This window comes from Calypte anna, chromosome 10 (genome assembly GCF_003957555.1).
Source record: "Calypte anna isolate BGI_N300 chromosome 10, bCalAnn1_v1.p, whole genome shotgun sequence".
In the NCBI taxonomy this organism is placed as follows: Eukaryota; Metazoa; Chordata; class Aves; order Apodiformes; family Trochilidae; genus Calypte; species Calypte anna.
Genome location: NC_044256.1, coordinates 18380003 through 18401071, shown reverse-complemented (window position 1 = coordinate 18401071; position 21069 = coordinate 18380003). Strand labels below are relative to the sequence as shown.

The 21069-nt window shown below is 40.9% G+C and overlaps 1 protein-coding gene across 1 annotated transcript in view; it reads left to right on the top strand.

The window, feature by feature from the left end:
• ADAMTS17 (ADAM metallopeptidase with thrombospondin type 1 motif 17) overlaps nucleotides 1–21069 on the top strand; it is a 168812-nt gene that overhangs the window by 49042 nt on the left and 98701 nt on the right. Inside the window, exon 8 of the mRNA XM_030456917.1 lies at nucleotides 16739–16844. Within this exon, the coding sequence (XP_030312777.1) occupies nucleotides 16739–16844 (106 nt within the window). The remainder of the gene's footprint in view (nucleotides 1–16738; nucleotides 16845–21069) is intronic.

The window sequence follows — 21069 nt, the reverse complement described above, 5'->3', positions numbered from 1 at the left end:
TTGCTTGTGGCTAAATCCCATTTAATCACAATTTAAAGAAGTGTCTGCTCTTTATCTCTGAAAGTGGTCACTGTGTTTGCAAACAGACAAGCTGAAGGCAGAAGCCTAATTGATATCTAGCTAAGCACATACTGCCAAACAACTGTCAAGAATAGCTCTGGAACTGCTCCTTGCTACTGTGTGTGAGAAGCTGAGAAGCCTTTGAGGCAGACATGGGCAGAACAGTCTTACTATGTCAGGTCTGTGGACAGGGGTCTCTCTTTTGGGGTTTAGAGTATTTCTGGTGGTGTCTCTCACTGTATCCATGTAGAATGAGGCTGGGGGTTTTTACATGCTTTCTGCACTGTTTCACACCCCAGCTCCATCACTTCCCCTTGCTGAGGATTTCTTTCTCTGGGGGATTCCTGCAAGGATGAACGTTAAACAAATAAAATGATGTCTCCTGCTTTAATAGCTCATCCTGCTTCTCTCTTTTTCTTCTATAATGCAAGGCTGTGGAAAGAGAGATAATGTTTATTTTTTCCAGTGTCAAACCTGCTGTGAGTACACTATAAATAACCAACTAGAAATGCCAAACCAAGATTTCCTGCAGCAGAAAACAAGATTATCTGCTATGGCACACTTGCAGACCAGGTGGACAGGGAAAAGCATGGCCATTAGAAGATCATTTGCTCATTGTTTCTTATCCAGGAGCAGGAAAGAGATTTTGCACATCCGACTTCCAGTCTGGTTCTTCACCTGTTAATTCACAGTGTCTCCCTGACAGACCTGTGTCATTAAACAATATACTGGGGTTATTTTTGCATTTTCATTTATTTCATTTTTGTAAAAACAGTTAATTGAGAGAAGGAAATGAATTTACAAATAGGGCTTTTCCTTAGAAAAATTCACCTTCCCAAAGATGGGAGGAGTTATCCCTGTTGTACTGCTTGAGATGAAGCCTGGAGATGTGGAGGGACGTGCCCAAGGAGATGTGAGATGAGAGCTGAGCCACCACTCTTGCTTCTCAGTCCATGCCACTGAGCTACAGGCAATGCTACCCATTCCCAGGCTTTCCCAGTGGAAGCTCAGGTTCTGTGGGTTAGCAGGCACTTCTTCAGGTCAGTAAAATAAGGATTCATCCCTTCAGCAAGCCAGAGATTTGTGTTTTGTCTTTCCACTGCAAGAACTTTTATTTTTACCTCTGTTTACATGTTCCAGTCTGGTCAGTTTGCTGCAGACGTTGTTTAAGAAAGCTGATGCATTTATAATTGAGAAACCTCTGAGGTTTTTCTTCTCCTCCTGTCAGACATAGATGGCTTTTATCCAGCTGACTGCTTTACAGTGCCTTTATCCTTTGCTGGCTTAAAAACATTTCAGATAGTTTCTATTGTTTTGTAGACCCTGTAGCTAAAAACCCAAGCTGTGTAAAAACATCTGTACATAGCTGTGCAATAGACTTCAGACACGTGGGGTAATAAGGCATGATTGCATTCATTGTAGCATTTGCTCCACTGGATAATCAAATAGAAGCATTCCAGTTGCACACAGGATATGTAAGAGTAAAGGAAGGAAATGAAGGACAGTTGCCTACTGTACTTTTACATTTCTTTTGTCTTGCAGCTGCCAAGGCTAAATGCAAGTTTGAGAGCAAGTTTTAAATCATCTAGAGATGAGATTTTACTTGTGATAACCAAAAAAACAGCATGGGGAAGTGTGCATAAAACTTCCCTCAACCCTTGCCCACAAAGTAAGCATGACTAGCATTGGTTTTTAATTTGTTGGGGGTTTTTTCAGCTTTGGTTGATCATCTGGTAGCTTGATACCCAACTTGTAATACCCAACTTGTTTTCCAGGGTGTCTGGTCCTGGAAGGATTTTGCTACACTAAGTGCACTCAGTAGATTGAAAGTTAGTCTAAGTCCTTGGAATGTTGTTGGTTTTTATTTAACAATTCTCCCACTGCCTCAGCACAAGCTCCAAGCTTTCAGTTGTCATTGTGTCATACCATAATGCAAATAGGAATTGGGCATGTAACAGGACTTTCCTACCACTGAAAATCTTCCCTGGGTTTATCAGTGTGCTGAAAATGCAGTTACAATCCAGTACAAGCTCATTTTACAGTACAAGCTGTAATATGTTATTGGCAGATGCTGTGGCAGAAGTGATCAAATTTTGAGCTGACCCAAGAATGCAAAGATCATGGTTTGCCATCATGTGTTTGGTTGACAAAATGAGGATTTTGCAGGGATATCCCACTTCATAGTTAGATTTACATTGTAGTCACAGTTCAGCAAAACTGAGGGGCTAGAGAAGATGGCTGCTCCACAATCTATGGTCACAGCTGTATTTAGGAATCTAAAAATAGCCTTATTTTTAGAGGTTCTGTCCCACACTTGAGTAATGGTTACAATGCAAAGAAACATAAATGATATAATTGGATTTAGTAGTTTCCTGACTCCAAGCTGATCAGCTCTGACTGTTCTATGCTATAGTTGTAAATGAAAAAGTAAGTAAATTTCACCTACTTGGAGTCTTTAGCTAAAAAACACTAAAAGTTATATAAATGCTCTGTTGCCCATAGTGAAACTTAAGTTTAAGTTCAAATGTATGTAGATATCCTTAACTTGAAAACTCCTGTCATGTAAATCAAAATCCTCTTCCCTTTTGGAGCAGATCCTGCATTAGCTGCTGACACCCAGCTCTAGAGAGGGATGATGCAAAATACCAAACAGCAATCATGGGAACCATCCCAGATGATTCTTTGACTTCACAGCAGACTGTGTCCAGAGAGAAGATGGTAACTTGATAATTTGCTTGTAATTGATGCCTTTGGGATAATTTTGGTCATCTTTTGGCCTCACCTTAGAACATCTGGTGTAGAGATAATATTCAGCTAAAGATTGGTCTGCTGAGTCAGCAAATTCACATTCCTCTGTTTAATGTCCAGAAAAGACAGAATTAATTCTTTTAACTTCATTTCTTGGGGAAGTTTAAATGGGTAGATGTTACCAAGCAGGACAAATAGATTAAAGGAAAGCCAGGATGTTAGACCATGACTTTGTGACTTGTTGGAAGTCTTGAAGACTCTTCCTGCCAGAACAGCCAAGGAGGTGCAGTGGGTTTCATTTCCACATTTCTATATTTTTCTCATGATGAACTTTAATGCAGTAATTAATGTCTGACATCTCTGGCCATGGAACATGAGAAATAATTGGTCTGCAGTGGCCTGAAGAGTACATAGAAAAAAATACAAATGAAAGGTCTGTTACCCATATGCCAATTCAAAATTCTTTATCAGCACAGGGAACAAGTGTTGCCTCTGAGCTTGTGTCTTTTGAGAAATGGATGGGCTGATGAGGTAAAAAATAAAGTTTTGTGTCTTTGCACATCCTAGGGAGGGAAGAGGCATTGCTGTACTGGTGTACAATGAAAACTTTTTTTGAATCTTGCAGGTTTTCAGCTGTCTTGCAGATTGCCTGGGTTTCTAGCTGGGAAATTACACCAATCTTCATTAACCCTGCATGACTGCAATGTGGCCCTGTGACCAGTGGCTCTGATAGGCTTAACTTGCAGCTTTCTGTTTCCTGTGAGCCATTTTTTATTTTGAAGAGATATAATAATTGTCTGTTGGGACACAAACCAGAGAGAAACTGGTCCTCATTGTTTATTTTTGCTTCCAAATTAGATTGATGCAAAAATATGTGGATATATCTGTCTGTGTTTGCATTTCTATATCCATTTATGTGAATGCATGCATCTCTTGATAATGCTCATTCTGGAAAAAATTACTATCTCTAAAAGCATGACAAAGTACTTTGAATTTTTTGTACCTGAATTTGCCAGAGCCTGGGGTTTCCTTATCAAGTTCTTGCCAATTTATATAGGAAGGTGACTGTGAGAGATGGTCGAAGTTTAGCTTAATTCTCACTGGGTTTGTGTGTTTGGATATATATGTATCTATAAACTCTCCTTCAAACTCCTGGAATTTTATTTAGACACAGGTTCCACTATATAAATTTTTAATTTTCAGGTTCAGAATCCTGTAATCTGCAAGCTGTTGGATTTAGTTTGACAAGTCTTCTGGTAAAAATATGTTGGAGTCTATTTTAATAAGAAATAATCCTAGACCCAACCATCAAATATCTTTCTCCTTCTGTACTCTTTCAGCATGATTTGTAGAATGCTAAGGATTTCTGTGTTTGCTTAGCTTGGAATTAGCCTTGTATTTCTACTTTAGTTAGTGGTCATGAGCAGTCAGCAGGTTGAAGATATTTGTTGGTTTTGTGTAGTTGTGTCATACATTTTTGGGTAGCCATTTTGCCTGATCTGTTTGTATTAAGGCTCTGTCTGACCATAATTAGACTGCTGGGTACACAGTAATGTTCTGCTGAGGATCTACTTGTTAGTTTTAATAATGTCATCCATCAGGCTCGAGCATGTACACCAATATTTGCACTGTAGTGGACAAATAGAGTAAACACTGCAGTTATTTATAAGAAAACTGGCCTGTAAGCTAGGAAACTCTGTGTGGATGTTTTTATTTATTGGAAAGTTAAACTGGTGCTCTAAAATGAGCCCTTCAGCCTAAACAGACTTTGTTGTTCTTAAAATGAGAGAAAAGTAAAAGATTAAAGTTAGATTTCTGTTTAGAATTGATATTTTATAGTTCTGTTTAAGAAACTTGTAGACTCCTGTTTTCTATCTTTGTGCTCTAGTTTGTCTGCTTTTCCTAGCTGTGTTGGCCAGAAAGTTACTACCTCAACCTTGGTCTTGTAAAAAAAAAAAAAGCCAGGAAATGGCTTAATGCTCCTTCTCCAAAGCCAGTGGTAATACTTCTGTTAATTGCAGTAAGATTTTAATCAAGCCACGGTGCTGATGCTGGTGGGGACATTTCCATCGGATGTAACACATATTCAGCTTTTTTTCTGTGATTGCCATGAAGCTGTTGATGCTGCCATTAATCAGGTGGCTTTGTTGGGGGAACGCTTCTCAGTATGTGACAGCTGACAGGAGGCTGCTGCCACTGGGCACAAAAATATCCTGGGGAGTTACAGCTGTTACTGTTGGAAATTCTCTCCACCAGCCACTTTCTGAATGGCAGCTGAGAAACCCCTACAAACCGTGGTACAAACTCAGCAGGTAGTTTGCAGTCAGGGTCCCATAGTTTTGATTCATCACCCAGACAGCATACAGGTATATAGGAGTTTGTGCAATTTCCAGGGCTGCTTTATTTAGCAGCACATGAGACTAACAGGCAGTTCTGCCCTTGTTGGTCCTGATACTTTAGCACAAAGACCTCGAGCAGTAACATGAACACAAGTGCATGGAAGTGGCTTCTGCAGGATATGATGGCAGTAAGTTCCTTCAGTGCTGCCTGCAGGTGCAGTCCCTGTGAGCCTCAGGTGCTGTCATTTCTGAATTCAGACTGTAAAAGCCTCAGGACTGGGACTGTGCCTTGACTTGTGTCTGTGGGGCACCAGGCACTCTTCTGGCTGCTGTCAGTCATCACAAGGAGCTCAGCTGTATTTATCCATATTTGTGTTTTCTTTCACAGGAGGTCGTGAGAGGTTTCTTTTTTATTAAGTGTGATAAAAGCTCATGCTGGTCTTAGTGATTTTTTTTTATCTAGCTTATGTTACTTGAAAGGTGGTATTTTAGAGTAATTTAGAGAAATACTAAAAGGCTATCATAAAATATCTCTTGCTCCATTAAGTCTGAAATTAGCCATTACTTGTCTTCTCTCAGGCTGGTGCTGTGATATGTCTGTGTCTGTGTATAGTATCATGCAGATCCTTCCCTTCCTGTGGGGTGGAAGTCAGAATGGACAGTTCTGTTTGGGAGCTCAGAGAAGGAGCCTTTAGGTTAACAGTAATTTTAACCTGACTTAGTGAGTGTGTGCTTTGCTCTTATGTCTATCCAAAGGCAGTCTGAGTCAAGTTGGAGGATTTGAAACTCATAAATATTAGGCTTTTGGATGTTTTCTGAATACTGAGTAAAGGAGAAAGACCTCTCCCATAGGTGTTGCCACTGAGGAAGACACAGCAGCACCTACATTTACGTCAGAAACCCCAAGCAGAAGCTCAAGTGTGTAGGAAATCAATTACTTTTGCAGTTAGTTTAGGGTTGGGTTTTTTAATTGTCATCTTCCATTTCACCATCCTCTCACACTCTGCCAGAACAAATGTGCTGCTTGTGGTACCACATGAGGAGGGAAGCAGAGCCATGGCACTGTCTTCCTCTCCTTTTCCTGTCCACCAGCAGGGAAGGATCATCTTCACTCCCTGCCTCTGCAGCAGTGTTTGAGGTATTAGGGACCAGCTTCATTCTCTTGCACGATTCAGGCTTTTCAAATGAAGTTCTGACTTCAACAGAGTAGCTCAACCCAATTAACATTATCAGGCAGAAACCCCAGGTTTGTCAGTTTTCTGAAGTCAGGCAGGCTGTGAGGTTAAATCAGCAGTCAGCAAAGAATTCAAACAGAAGGGCTGCACCAAGAATTGCTGAAGAAGTTTATCAGTGCGTGTGCTGGCTGGCAGCTTGACAGAGTGAGGCCAGGAGCTTAGACAGCCCTGTAAGTCAGGATGTAGGAGCTGTAACTGAGAAGTATCACAGAAGCAATTTGGAAAAGCATCTGTTCAAAGTTTGATTACTGTGAATCATCCTGTTCTGCTGGCCTGCTCTGCTGGTCGCCTGAGCTGCTCTTATTTTGCCAAGAGAACAGCTTGACACGCATACACTGCCTAAAAATAAAATACACTTTAAATTTTAACATGTTTCAAAAGTCAAGATTCATTCACTTTTTTTTGAGAGGAACAATTGTTGAGTCATTCTTTAAGAACATGGAAAGAATTTAATTGAGAGCTGTGGAAGAATGCCATTCATCAGCAGCACAGGTGTTCAGCCATCTCCAAAACTGCCCCCTTCAGCAGACTGTGCTGAAACTCTCCAGACACTGAGCCATTGTTCATGATCCATCACTGAGTGTTGTTTAATCCTGGCAGGACTGATCCTTGCTCATGAACCCTCTCCCCGACTAATGCTGCTGCAGGCTGAGATAGACATGGCTCTGTAAAGCTCTTGAAACTTTTAAAAGCATTTTTAATTTGTTTGAATAGTTGTGTTAGTTTCTTAGTGTTTGCAATTACAAGAAAGAACAACTGGAACTGAATGCTGGACCCTGACTGTTAGGTCTAAAAGCAGATGCTGTTTGGTACAGAGACTCCAAACATTTTTTCTGATTTATTGCCAAGTCTGACCTTGTCTCTTCATTCTGAAAGGGAGATACTGAGGAATTTGAAGGCTCCAGGATCACTGCTGCTGAATTCCATGTTCCTCTTTGTCCAGCAGCCTCATAAAAACCTCTGGTTTGATATTTTTCTTCATTCCCCCTCATTTCATTCTCTCTGAATTTGGACCCACTGTTGAAGCAGATGGCTCAGAGGAGTGGCAGGGAGAAACTGACACAATCAAAACTGCAAGTCACAGAACTAGTGTGAAAAAGCAGGATGAACATAGCCTCCAAGCTGGTTTTGGAACCCCACACAGTTTGCAAAGCTGCAGCAATTGCAGGCAGTGGCAGGGTTGTTTTTCTATTGGAAGATTATAACCTTTGGAAGGGAACCCTTCCCCAGAACAGGATGGATGTTAGCAGACTGATGTAGGCATGTGGCAGACTGGTGAGCATAGGCAATGGTGGCCCACAAGCACCTTCCTTTTTGATGGCAGAGATTATGTGTTGTTTGGTTTCGGTTTGTTTATTGGTTTGGGGCTTTTTTGGTTTTGTTTTGTTTATTTGGTGAGTTATTTGTTTCCTGAAAGATACAGCTTAGGAGACAGCAAAGCAATCCTTGAGTTCAGGCCTGTTCCACTATATAGGACAGGTCAAAATGAAAATACTGTAATATTGAAATATGTTTTATTTTAATAACAGCTGAGAAAGTGAAGGATGAGATACATAAAGGCTGCTTAGAGAAGGAACAGGTAGAGCTCTCTCCCCTTGTCAAAGATTCAGCAGGTGAGAGATGTGAATTCATTTCTATTCTGGGTCTCTCTGCTTTAGCCATTGAAGTCAAAGACACTGTTACTGACCCAGTTCCACAAATGCTGAATCCAGCACTGAGTCCTCCCATTGCCTTGGCAGCTTGCCTGTCTTTTGCATATCATCATGCCAATATTTGCATGAATGTGAAAAGGGAAGATTCTGCTTAATTCTCCAAGAGGTTGTAGAAAGGATGAGCAGATTCACTTTTGCAATCTACACCCAGTTAACAAAATGAGGCCAACAGAAGACATTGAAATGTGAATGCCTTTGAGCCCCAGGCAGGGCTGACTTTCAAGGGCCAGAATCCAAAGCCTGATTTACAGTTTGGTCTCACAGTTGCTGGTGATGAGTTTTTTTGAGTTCACAGTCACATGTTCCTGCAGTCTTTCAGTAGTATCAGATCTCTCCTGCCTTTTGCTGGATCAGCTTCATTTTGCTGTAAGACACACTTGAACAACCTTATCCCCTGTGTCTGTCTCTCAATAGCTTGGATCTCACCAATTTCTATTGCTTGTTTTTACACCCATTCCTTATGGTCCATGCCAATTTTTTTGTCCACGTTAAGGCACAGGCCTCCCCACCTGAATACTCCAATGTCTTCATCAGACCTTGTTACAGGCCAGCTCCTGCCTTTCCTCAAATGAACCCATGATGCCAGAAGCATATGACCCAGGGCTGTAGATCCATTTTTCTGTGGCAGTAAGTACACACAGAAGTTCTCAGAGAGCTCATCTTCCCTTCTGATCTTATCTCCTGCCTTCCTTGACCCCTGCCCCCACAGAAGTGACTCCCTGCTGCTTACGAGATCAAAGTCATGTTTCTTGAACCCTTCTGGAAAACCCATGCTACTTCCCTTTGCTACATTTCTGTCCCCATCTTCTCTCAATCCCTAATCTCATCCCATCTGTCTTTCTCCCTTGTTCACTACATTTGAATAATGCAAGGCTTCTGTTTACTTCACAGCACTTTGTGTTGACTCAGCCAGTGGATCAGTCTCTCCCCACTGGAGTACTTTTCTCAGATCCACCTAGCTGGCTCTTCCCCTGCCTTCCCTCTGAAAAGGAGTACAGCTCTTGTAATATATCTTATTTTGGGCAATTAAACCCACATATTTCTAAAAGTGTGTGTATGAGCATGGAGACTTTAAGCACTGTGTAATGATGTCTATAAACAGATGGTGAATTAGCTGCCAGAATCTGGGAATCTATATTCAGGAGTGGTGGTTTGATTTGGACTAAATATCCAAAACTTCATATTTACCTAGAGAAATAGGAATGCAGAAAGAAACTGTGTTTTTGCCTGTTTGAGGTCTGGGTTGAGCAGCAGCCCAGGCTCCTGTTGCTGGGGAGTGTTGGGAGAAGCTCTCTGGAATGTGGCTGTTAGCATATCAAAGTAGAGTAAACATGTAGATGATACCCTGCTTCCTCTGCTCCAGTTAATTAAGTCACTCCTCATGTCACATTAGATGGAAAGGATTTATTAATGTGCTGTCATCTAGGGAAGCAATGGTTTGCTGAAAGGGAGGAGCCATCTTAATGGCATAGAGGATGTCATGCTGAACAAAGAGCAGATGTCAAATAAACAGGGTATTTCTTTTTATCTCCTTTGCTGAAGTCTTAGATCCTAGTGCATTATCATAAAAGCTTAGAAAATTAGGGCTAGAAAAAACCTCAGGTGTTTTTTTAATGCATTCCCTTGCTCCAAGGCAAGATGAGTGATAGCCTGATGGATAACTGTGAGGCTAACCAGTGTACTTGTTTCTAGCTCTCCTTGAATGACTGAAAGCCATGGTATGGGCAGTGTGGTGAATATTTATCCTTGTGATCACAAGGATATTGGAAAGAAATGTGGTTTTCAGAGATGCTGGTGCCAAACCTCTGGAGGTTTCCAAGGTTGTCTGCTCTTTGCTGGCATAATGCAGTGCTAATAGCCTGTCTGGCATGTTTTTGCAGACCTTGGTTAAAGCTTCTTGCAGGCCAAAAAAGTGTAAGAACATCTGTCAGCTTTCTTCATCTTAGTGCTGTTGGTATCTGAAGTGACCTTTTACTTGCTTGGGTGAGGGCACTTATCCCTAAAGTCCTGAGAAGTCTCAGTCTCTAAGGGTTTTCAACTGCTTGGGCAGCCCCTTGCACCCTGGGAGGGGCTCTGCTTAAATCAGGGAATTAGCACAGTGTAAATGGAATACAAGTAGCAAGGCTCTTGACATCATGGGGACAGGCTGTGTGAGCAGGTTAGGAGAGGAACAGATAAATGATTAATCTATTAAATTTAGGAAACCACAGGAGGGCCACCAGGAAACAAATCTGCAGAAAGACTGAAAGCTGTAGCTGAGGTTTGGCCATGCTAAGGGAGGGATTCTACATGTTCCATTACTTGCCATCCTGTAAGGTAATGGAAAAGAAGAAGATAGCAAAACCAGTCCTTTAAGCTCTAATTAATGATTTGCAGAATCTTGTCTTCTTTGCAGGTTTTCAGATATGAGGAGGCCTCACAAAGGCCTTCATACCAGAAAGGTATAGAGTAGGGAAACGTGCACAGACAAACCCTGCTTAGATGTCAGCTCATCTCTTTGAAAATGGGGCCAGCACATTCCTGCACAGAGTTCAGCATGGGCTGAAAGAGTCAACTACAAAGTTCTGTTGAGCTTCAGTGTTTCCAAAGCTAAAATTTGAGTGTATCTCATGAATCACAGTCACTTCACAAGGAGTAAGGCACAGAATTGAATCTGCCTGGTCTTGTGAAATGTTATCTAGGGCCAGTTGCTGGGCCCTTGGATGCTGTGGCAGTATTTCAGCACCAAATATCTTTAAGTATTCCCAGTAGTGGGAAAAAATATCCCCTATAAAAGGTATTGTGTATTTCATTCATTTGTTCTCCTAGGACCTTGTGTTCTGAGAACCATTGCAATGTGAGCTCTTGAAACATCCCAACTAGGACTCCGAGTATCAAGGACAGATTTTATTTGTTAGTCATTTGGGGTGTGTGGAGTGAAAATCAAGAAACTCAGTAACTAGGCTTTGTGTTTCAGCTATTTATTTTTCTTGCTGGGCTTTTGGGATTCTGACAGCAATTGTGTATACTGGAAGTGACACTGTTTTCAGAGTTACAAGGAAGAAAAGATTTTATTGGGCACTACAGGACAACAGTCAGTGCTGTAAGGGAAGTGTCAGCCCACAGAGTACACTGAGTTCTGGGAAAGTGTGTTGCAATTCTGCAGGTCATCCTGGTTTGGAGGCAAGGAACAGAGTTTTATAGAGGTCATGTTGAAATTCAGGATGAGGTAGATGCTCCAAAGAAGAGGATCCTGATGGTTCACATTTGCATCAAGTTGGCTGGGTACAGAAAGTCAAGGTCTGATGTGTATTCTCAGAAGCGGTGGTGCCTTCTTGTGTGATCTCACCAGTTATTTCCATGTTGTGTCTTAGCTCACCTTACAGAAACCTTGGTGTAGTACTTGCCAGTTTCACAGTGAGGCAGGAGGAGGAGCTATGTGGTCTTGGATACCTTTTTGAAAACTCTGGGAAAACATATGTGTGCTGTAGTCAGAGGAATGGACCTCACATGTCCTTAGCCAGAGGTTTCTGGGGATTCCCAGAAATCATGGTAAGCTTCTGCCATGCAGAAATGGCATGGGCTTAGCAGTGCTCAAAAAACCCATAAAATTAGGGCTGGAAATGACTTCTTCCACTTCTTTCCACCACCAGCTAAAAGAAGGGGAGTTGCATAGACAGTACACCTGCCTGGATGGTATTATGGCTTAAATTCTGCAGAACTGCAAACTTCTTTTGGTGACTTTTACTTTGACTATTCCCTTGTTATCTAAGAGCCTACCAATCCTGTGGAGAGTTTTATTTGGACCAGTCCTGTGTTGCTTTGTTTCCTCGATATGGTTCAACCACCTCCCACCCTGGAGGGGAATTTAAGCCCTCAGCAGGGAGTGGATGTTCTGCCACTCAACAAGGTAAAGGGAATTGATTTGTTCCCTGGTCTCATTCTTGTCTGTTGTATTGCATCTAGAGAATGGAACAGAGAGTGGGTCATAGGCTTTGTCCTTCGATTAGGTACAAACAGAGAAAAAATGGCATCCCTGTTGTCAGGGTAGATTTCCTTCTCAGGAATGTACAGATTGAGTTTATTTCATATTTTGCATTCCCATTAAGAGCAAAAGCATAAATATTGGGTGGCCTATATCAATATATATCAATATTAATATATTGACTTTCAACAAGACAAGAGGGCATGGTCTTAAGTTGTGCCAGGGGAAGTTTAGGTTAGATATTAGAAAGAATTTCTTTACGGAGAGAGTGATCAAGCATTGGAATGGGCTGCCCAGGGAAGTAGTGGATTCTCCATCCCTGGAGATATTTAAAAAGAGACTGGATGTGGCACTCAGTGCCATGGTCTAGCAACCGCAACGGTGGTTCAAGGGTTGGACTCGATGATCTCTGAGGTCCCTTCCAACCCAGCCAATTCTATGATTCTATGATATGAAACTGGGCCAGAGCTGGCTGCTTGCAGTGCCTGGGATCCCACTTCATGAGGTGGTCTGTGGCATCAGAAACTCTTGCTATAAAAATAACTTGAGATAAGACATTGTGACTTGCAATGGGTACAGCATTTGGCGTGATTGTTAAATTGGTTTTGTACCTGACTGTAGCTGACTCCTGTGTGTTGTATGGCTGTAATGTAATTCCTGTAGTTGTGTTCATAATGAGTGTATTGTTTCCAGTGTGTTTTTCATTAAATAGAGTGACAATGAAAATTATTGCTAAGGAAAACAGTTTCCATGCGTGAATATTAAACTGTAATGGAAACCATGTTGTTACTGCAAGATGAACAGGAACTGGCATCTAGATGACTGTCCAGCATTAAGCCAAATTAATCTGTGCCACTAAAATTGGATGTCTGGTTTTGAATTAGCAGAGTCTCATAAAATGAAGGAACAGGTCACCCTGTTAGCTTCTTCTGGGTGATAAACCAAAGTTGGAACTGGAGACTCAGTAGGACAGTGATGGTAACCTTAGTCTCTCTGGGCTGTACATGCTGGAGAGGGTTCTTCCATGGATACTGTTCTTTTTCCATCCAGATACTGCTGACTCCTTGGGACCTCTGTTTATTCAGCTGGAGAACAGGGATTGTGTTATTACCTATCTTGGAGGCAGTTTAATGGGTCTTTATTTTTTAATGATTTTTAAATTTTGAAGCCTTTAATATGTAGGGTTTATAGAAAGGAAAAGTATTTTTCATTCTGAAGCATCATAGGCAGTGAAAGATTCCCTTGGTGACTGATTTGATGTGTAAATACAGGCAGGGCATCTCTGTCAAACATATCATTGCAACTGAATGGAAAGGCAGAGCATGAATCATTTCTAGGGTTTCCTGATCTTACTTATGTAGGATGTGAAGAGAGGCTACAGCAGTGTAATTGATGGCAATGTGTGAGCTGCACAACTTGAAAGTCGTGGGAGGATGAGAAAAACAGCAGCTCAACACCAAACTAGCAATGGTAGGGAATGGGAGGTTTGCTCTGTGCATGTGGATATGCACTGAGTCTCCCATCTGTGCCAAGCAGACTTCAGGACCTCAAGTTTGGCTTCCTTCCCAACAGCAAATACATGGAGAAGAGGAAAGCTAGCCAAGTTTTAATCAAGCAAAAGTTCTGTATTCAGAGGTGGCTGGCAAAAGAAGAGATTAAAGTATTAGGAGTGCAATGAAAACAAGACATTAGAGAGTTGAAAGCTGGAGTACCTGGATAAACCACTTGCTGAGTGAACAGTCCACAATCATCAGAAGGGAGCCCTGGGTGTTTCAAATAGGTTCAAATGTGAACATGTGCACCAGAATGTGTCCTCTTCCAGCTTTGGCTATTACTGTGGCAAGTATGTAATATCCTAATGCCTAGCTGAGCTGGTAGGACAGAGGGCTCATTAGCTGGCAGAAAGGCCAACAGCTGCAAACTGTTTATGTATGACAAGTTTTTGGATGAATCTGAGTTGACACAGTTGCCTATGTCCTAAGGTTTGCTGTGGAAGTGTAGATAGCTTTGTGTGTTCAAACCCAAGCAAAGAAGTTATGGAGTGTAACTCTGCAATTTCTCATGAGAGAAAGGAAAAAATCCTCACACTTGGTAGTAGTAAAAATAGTAATTTGCTTTCCTTTTCCTTTATCACTGGTGCTTCTGCATTTTTGATGTTAAAAAAAGATTTGTAGTAATTTCTGGTAGCTAGTAGTGTACCTGGAAAGATACATTTTTGGCCTTGAAGAAAGCCTGTTGCATGAAAACACATTAAGTGATGAGACTTTTTAAAATAAAAACAGACAGTTCAAGTTTCTTCCCTCTTCCTTTCTCACACACCTGTCTCCCAGGTGGGGCCAGAAGTAAAATGGCCAGATTATATTATTATGGCCTCTTATATTATTCCCATCCTAGTTGAACCACAGCACGTTTGAGTTTATGAGGTGTCTCTTCCAATTTTGTAGACCTGAAAGGCTCAGATAAAAATCTGAAATTTTAGGAGGCAAATGACAGTTTCTGTTTATCCTCATGGTGAAAATAAATCATATTGATGAAGCTACCAAAGCATTGGACAACTACCACTGTCAGTTAAATGTGTATTTTTCTCTGCTTGTCACTTAACTGGATCATTGTATTGAGTTACAGAAAAGTTGCATTTATCTCAATGGCTCAGATATGCTTACTGAAGAACTACATTAGCTTTGCAGATCAATAGTGTGTTTTCTATTTATGCGAAGTATATTGGTCCAAAAGAAAAATTATAATCTTCAGAAGTAGTTTGACAGAAAAGATATATTTCTAAAACATTTTAAGGCAAGCTTTTTCAGGCTTAAGATGCCATAACCATTTTTTATAACTGACTTGATATTCCAGAATGAATCTTATTAAAAGCACTCAGCAGTTCATGAGCTGGACTTCCAAATTCACTTTGTGTACTGCAAAGTTTTCTGCTGTCTACTTTTCTAGAATTATGAGTTTCCCTGCCCAGTCCACTTCTGGTCCTGTATTGTCTGATCCCTGGGCTCCACTGCAACACGAGCCTTGCATGGTTGCAATAAACTAACTTTAGATGTCTTAATTTTTAATTGGTCATTGTAGATATTTTAAAATGGCCACACACAATTCACATTAAGCATTGAAAATAACTAATAAAAATAATGTGGCTATAACTACTAATAAAAATAATGTAACTATAACTAATAACTAATAAAATTAAGTGTGTAACTGAGCCACAGTCACTTCCTTTTCAGCCACTGATGGATGTATGAGTCCTTAGTCATTAGTTTTCCACCTTTGAATAACGAGGCTTTTGGCAAAGAGCAGTGTTACTGCACCTCAGTTTCAGTGGGTATTAGAACCACTAAACAAAGACCTGAGAAGAATTACCATTTGCAGAAATGTATTTAACATTTAATTGATATTTAACCTCTTTTAATTGATATTTAACATCTTTTAATGTATTGACAGAACTCTAGAACATTTTGCTACACCACGTCTCCCAAACATGGATGGAAATGTTGCTCCTTTCCATCTCCAAGTGAAAGCAAACATTGACTCAGCCTCATTTGATGGAATTTAGCAGAGGGAAATTAGCATCCATTATTTCAGACTAAATGGGCTTGTCTGATGGACCACTGAGCCTGAGATGCAGTACTGCTTTATTGCTTCTCAGTTAAAACCTCATTTGTCAGATGCAGCTGAGATATATGTTGTACTGGTTAAATAAAAAATAAGGGCAGAATTATCAGGCTTAGTAGTAAGAATAAAATGCTTCCAGTAAGAATTCTGCTCTAGACATTGCTGTTAGCTGAACCTAAAACTAAAGCAACCAAAATACCCCTCCCTATTTAGTAGAAGTGTATTTCAGCTGAGTGGGATCAGTTTATTACAGAGGTATGTTTGTCTTATCCCCCAGAGGCAGAAGGATTTCCAGGAATGACTTCTGAGTAGATGTTAGTTGTGCCACAGGGTGGTAGCACACCATTGTGGGAAGAGGCTGGGCTGGGCAAGCTCAGAGTACAGGTGAACTCAGCAGCCCTCACCAGTTTTCCTGTCTCACAGCTGGGGATCAGGATTACCAGGAGCCCATGGGCCATCACAGTTTTGTCTCCTGTGATGACACAGGATGCTTCAGTGGAGAGGCAGCTATGGAGTGGATCAGAGTTTGGCATGAAGCATCATCCTTCTTCCCAAGTACCCTCCTCCACGTGTGCACACTGGGAGAGGATTTAAGAACTCAAAAATGCACAAAGTCAGCTTTTCTGACTTTGCCACTCTTACTTTAAGTATGAAAATAAGGTAGATTCAAGATCTTTCTTAAGAGAGTCTCTGCTCTTATTGTTTCTTCCTTCCCCCCAACTTTGTCCTGGAAATGGGGAGAACTCTACTGAAATTAAGGCTACTTCACTGCATCTTCTAACATTGTTATAGAGGTTATTAATAGACAAGCTGAGACAAATTTCTGAGACAGTGAAATATGGTTTTGAAATATATTTTCCAATGAAAGATGTGAAGGTGAGTGTGTTTACCCTGCTTCTGTCTTATAAAATTCTAGACTGATTTTTCAGTAGAATGATGAACAAAGTATGAGATGATTTTATGTGCAAACTACTCTCATGATTTTTACCATTTGGGTTAGTTACTGTATTTTTGTATGTTTTTTTTTCATGGTTTGTGATGGGATTATTCTCTGTGTTGCAGGAATTGCTTACCTGGGAGGTGTCTGCAGTGCCAAGAGGAAGTGTGTTCTTGCTGAAGACAACGGTCTCAATCTGGCATTTACAATTGCACATGAACTTGGGCACAAGTAAGAACTTGTCCTTGTGTTCCTTGCTTTACTGATGCCTCTACAGCATATTTTTATTCAAAGCTTCACAAGTGAAATTACTAGTGTGGCATGTTTAATATGTTTTGTAAATTAGCAGATTGATTAATAACTGAATTTATATGAGACTTATGTAAATATTCAGTTCAGCACACCTAAATATTTCTATTTGATCCTCCTCTCTTTTCCAATTTATATCATTTTGAGTGTCACAAAGAGGCCTTTTTCTTTTAAGTGATTAATGGGAGTATTCAAATTCTGCTTTTGCCTGCGCTGTAGCATAGGTCCACGTAGTCAACATCAACTTTAAAATCTTTGAACTTGCTCAGTTTTCTCTAAAGCTCAGGTGTCTGTGTCAAGGATTTTAATAGTTAAATACTTTGATTTAATATCTGTGTGTTAAATAATCTACTGTGGCTGAAACTGTAAACATCATTATTTGGGAAATGCCCTTAGAGAGTATTATTTGTTGAACAGAAAGAAGTCATATAACCTGATTGATCAGCTCAGTCACAGCTAACTAACACACCTTGAAAACTGACTGGAAAAAACCCAGCAATGAGCACGATGATTCCCTAGTCAGACAGAAATCAGCAAAATGAGATTGCCAGGTACTTTCTGCAGGTGCCTGAAGATTTTTTAAAGCTTCCTGTAAATATACCATGGACAGAAGAAAATAAAATTGACTGGAAGTCACCTGCATCACTTTAGTGCAGTTAATGAGTTAACCCCAAGGTCAGCATCCACATTCACTGCTTTCCAGGCTAAGTGTAATATGCACTTACTCATAATACTTATGAGCTTTTTTCCCTTTCCATTGACATCATTCTGGTTGCACTCTGTCACAGTTAGACTGTGGAAGGTGTAGAATTAGACAGGAGTAGATTTATCCAGGGACAAGAGTTGTACCTATGGGATTTTTAAATGCTCCTTCCTTTAACTTCTGTGGATGGAAGGTGGGGAATCCCAACACTGCTCCATTAGTAAAAAGTTGTGAGTAAGTTTTGTCTGCACCCTTCTGGATTCCTGCTGTTTGTGTCTGTTGTATCTTCCTTTCCTACAGCAACAAGTATTCGACAGCTAAGTCAGAGCCAATGTATCATGTTCAGATTCTGGCCAATCTCATTCCCTGACAAATAATTATTTTATGGCAATGTGTTTCAAAGTTGCCTGGGGGATATTTAGGTTACTACCAAAAATGACAAGAGGAAAATGAATCTCTTGTTCACCCTGCAGTGACACCAAAGGTATCTGAGCCAAACCGAGGGTGGTTTCAGCAGAAATGAAGGACATTTGGTTTTGGTTTTATTTAAATTGCATGCCAAGATGTTAAACTGAGCCTAAACTTAATAACAAATTAACCTGTGGGTAATGTTAAGGGAAATTCAGCACTCATCTTTGGATGGGCCAAGAGCAGAAGGGAAAAATACTTGAGCTGCAGAAAATCCAGCTGTGTTGAAGAGTGAGACTGGTCTGCCCTGGTGTTTGCCAAGTTTCCCAGCAGAGCTGTCAAGCTTCCTTCTAATAATGCCTTGCAAAAAATCCACAACATAAATAGGGGATGTAATGCTTTCAGATACAGCTCTCCATCTGTGCTGAAAATAGCAAACTCCATTTTCTTTTTTGAGTGCAATTTTGGTGGTAAGACCTCAACGTTCTTTCTCTGCTGGTTTTCTTTCTTTGCCTCTCTATTGGAAAACTATCTCAATAGGTGGGCATGAGATATTTAAAGAGGTTGACAGAGGGTGGCTTGGTTTCAGTACCCTTGAGAATTTGGACACTGAGTGTGCTATTGTGGAGAGAATTTTCTGCTTCAGAAGTCAGAGATCCCATTGTGGATAGAGATGGAGAGTGTAAATGAAGATTGCAGGTTCAGAAGGACAAATGACAAGAGACAGCATTTTCTAACAGAGCTGCCTCATGTTTACTGAGAGTGAAGACACCAGTAAATGCTCAGGCAAGAGAGACTGGGAAGAGTACTGGAGGAGCTTGAAGGGTCTTTAAGAGTCAATTTAGAGCCCTGCTGTGTCTGGCTGGGGAATGTAGCTCTCAGAAGGCATGTGAACCAGGAAGGTTTCATCTGAAGCAGGCAGCTGGGTTAGGTTAGAGAAGCTGCTGGCAGGATTCTGCTGCCACAGGGGTTTTGGGGACATGTTCCAGGTTCACCTGTTTTACAGTGAGTCACAATTCCTACCACTGAAGGGAGCAAACCCTCCAGCCCTTCTGATCCCTCTTGCCTTTCTTAAACCCAGCCATGTGTGTGCATAACCAAACCCCAGTGTGCCAAATGAAAACAGAGGGAGAAAAAAATGCCATCTCATCACCCAATGTGAACATCAAAATCATCCCACTTTACTGTCCTCCACCAGTTACTTATTTCAGATTTCATCAATTTTTCTAATGCCTTTTGGCCCTTCAAGTCAACAGGAGTCTTCACTGACCTTACTGTCAGACCTCTCCTTATTTGTCTGTTTCTGCAACAAGATGGTCTGGGCAGTCTTGACTCAGCATATCTTGTGCAAACAGAAGGATTGCTTGCACACTTAACTTACAAATTTGTAGTTTTTAAGTGACTGTGAAATGGAAGGAAACATTGCAGAGAAGAAGAGAAAGAAGCTGACATGAGCATCATGTTTAAAAGTGAAAAGTGAGGAAAATTAGGTGCAAGTTTCTTAATTGAAAAGAAATCCAATCAAAACTTACATCTATATTAACAAAAATGTGAATGTTGGAGAGCCATAACTGTGAGCTTTATTGAAGGCTGATTTCTTTATGAGTGTAGAAAAGCTGAGATTTATTACTTCTTGCCCTAAGACTAACAAATGTCTGTGGAGATCATAAGCCCAGTTTGGCATTCACAGATAGTTTCTGATGTAGACTTTGGAAAAAGTGAATGATTACTAATTGATGTGTCAGATTCCTAATCTGCCACTAATGCCATTTGGACTCTCTGGAAAAACCACTAATATGGACAGCTGCACTGCAAAAACATGAAGACATTATTAAATAGGTCCATTAGGGGAATGCTTATAGGTCCTATGAAAGTTCATCTTCAGGTTTAGCCAGTAGAGTTGTAGTTGGCTTGGTGATGGGATGAGTGATACAACTTTTTAATTTTGTAATTATATCTTTAGATCTAGAGTGGTAATTTTGGTTCATGAATGGATGCAAAGGTAGCATCTGTTTGTATTTAGATACCTTTTCCTACAAAGAGGTCAAGAGATGAATTTTGCTGTTACAAAAGGTGACAGGCAGGGTAGAGATCAGTGAATATGTGATGAGGCTGCAAATCACAAACTTCTTACCATACAAGAAAGGACCCTCAGCCTCGTTCCTTCATTCAGCATGTTCACTACTGGATGTTCTTTAAAATAACATGCTTTAATTTAACCACAGGTAGTTAATTAGCTACTCATTTTTTTTTATCCAGGGAGCAGTGTGATCTGATGTACACAAAAGTGACACAGATCACAGTGATCCCTGAAGTCTTAAAAAGTAGAAGTCCAAGGTCCTCATCCTACAAACAGCTTAATATGCTGAACACTTGCTTCATCTCCTCTCTCCTCAGACTAGCAGGGCAGCTCCTCCAGTAAGAGCTTGGAAATGTCCCACTGTGGTCAGCAGGATCATTAATGGTGCTTCCCTCCTTCTCCATGGATGTACCAGTGTGAAGTTGAGTCATACCCCTGAGACCACCCTGAACAACTGGGACTTTTAGAAAAATACTGCCACTTCCCCCTTCCCTGCTTCTTTTTTGTGCCTACAGCAGTGACACTGTTACCATTTTCAAGTCATTCTCCAAAGAAAACGACAAATACATTTTTTTAAACAAAAGCTGGGCTTCATCCTTATATCCGTTATCCCCTACATGAAGTGGGTGGGCCATAGCCAGTGGTTTTTCAGGACAACAATGCCAGCTTTGTTGCCATCCCTATTTCTTTCAACAGCCTCAGTTTTCCTGTTGTGGGATAAGGGCAGGCTTGGGTGGGGAGGGAAGATTCCCATTCATGAGCTAGCAGAACCTGGCACTGCCTGGATGATGAGAGAATAGCTGGAGGTGGTGTGGCTGGGAGCCATGGCGTCTCAGATGCCCTTAAGAAAGTGAATCAAAATCAACTGACAATAAGCAAGATGCAGTCTGTTGCCAACAGTCTGAAACCACAGGGCCACAGACTTGAAGCTGAAACAGATGAGGACAAAATCCAGT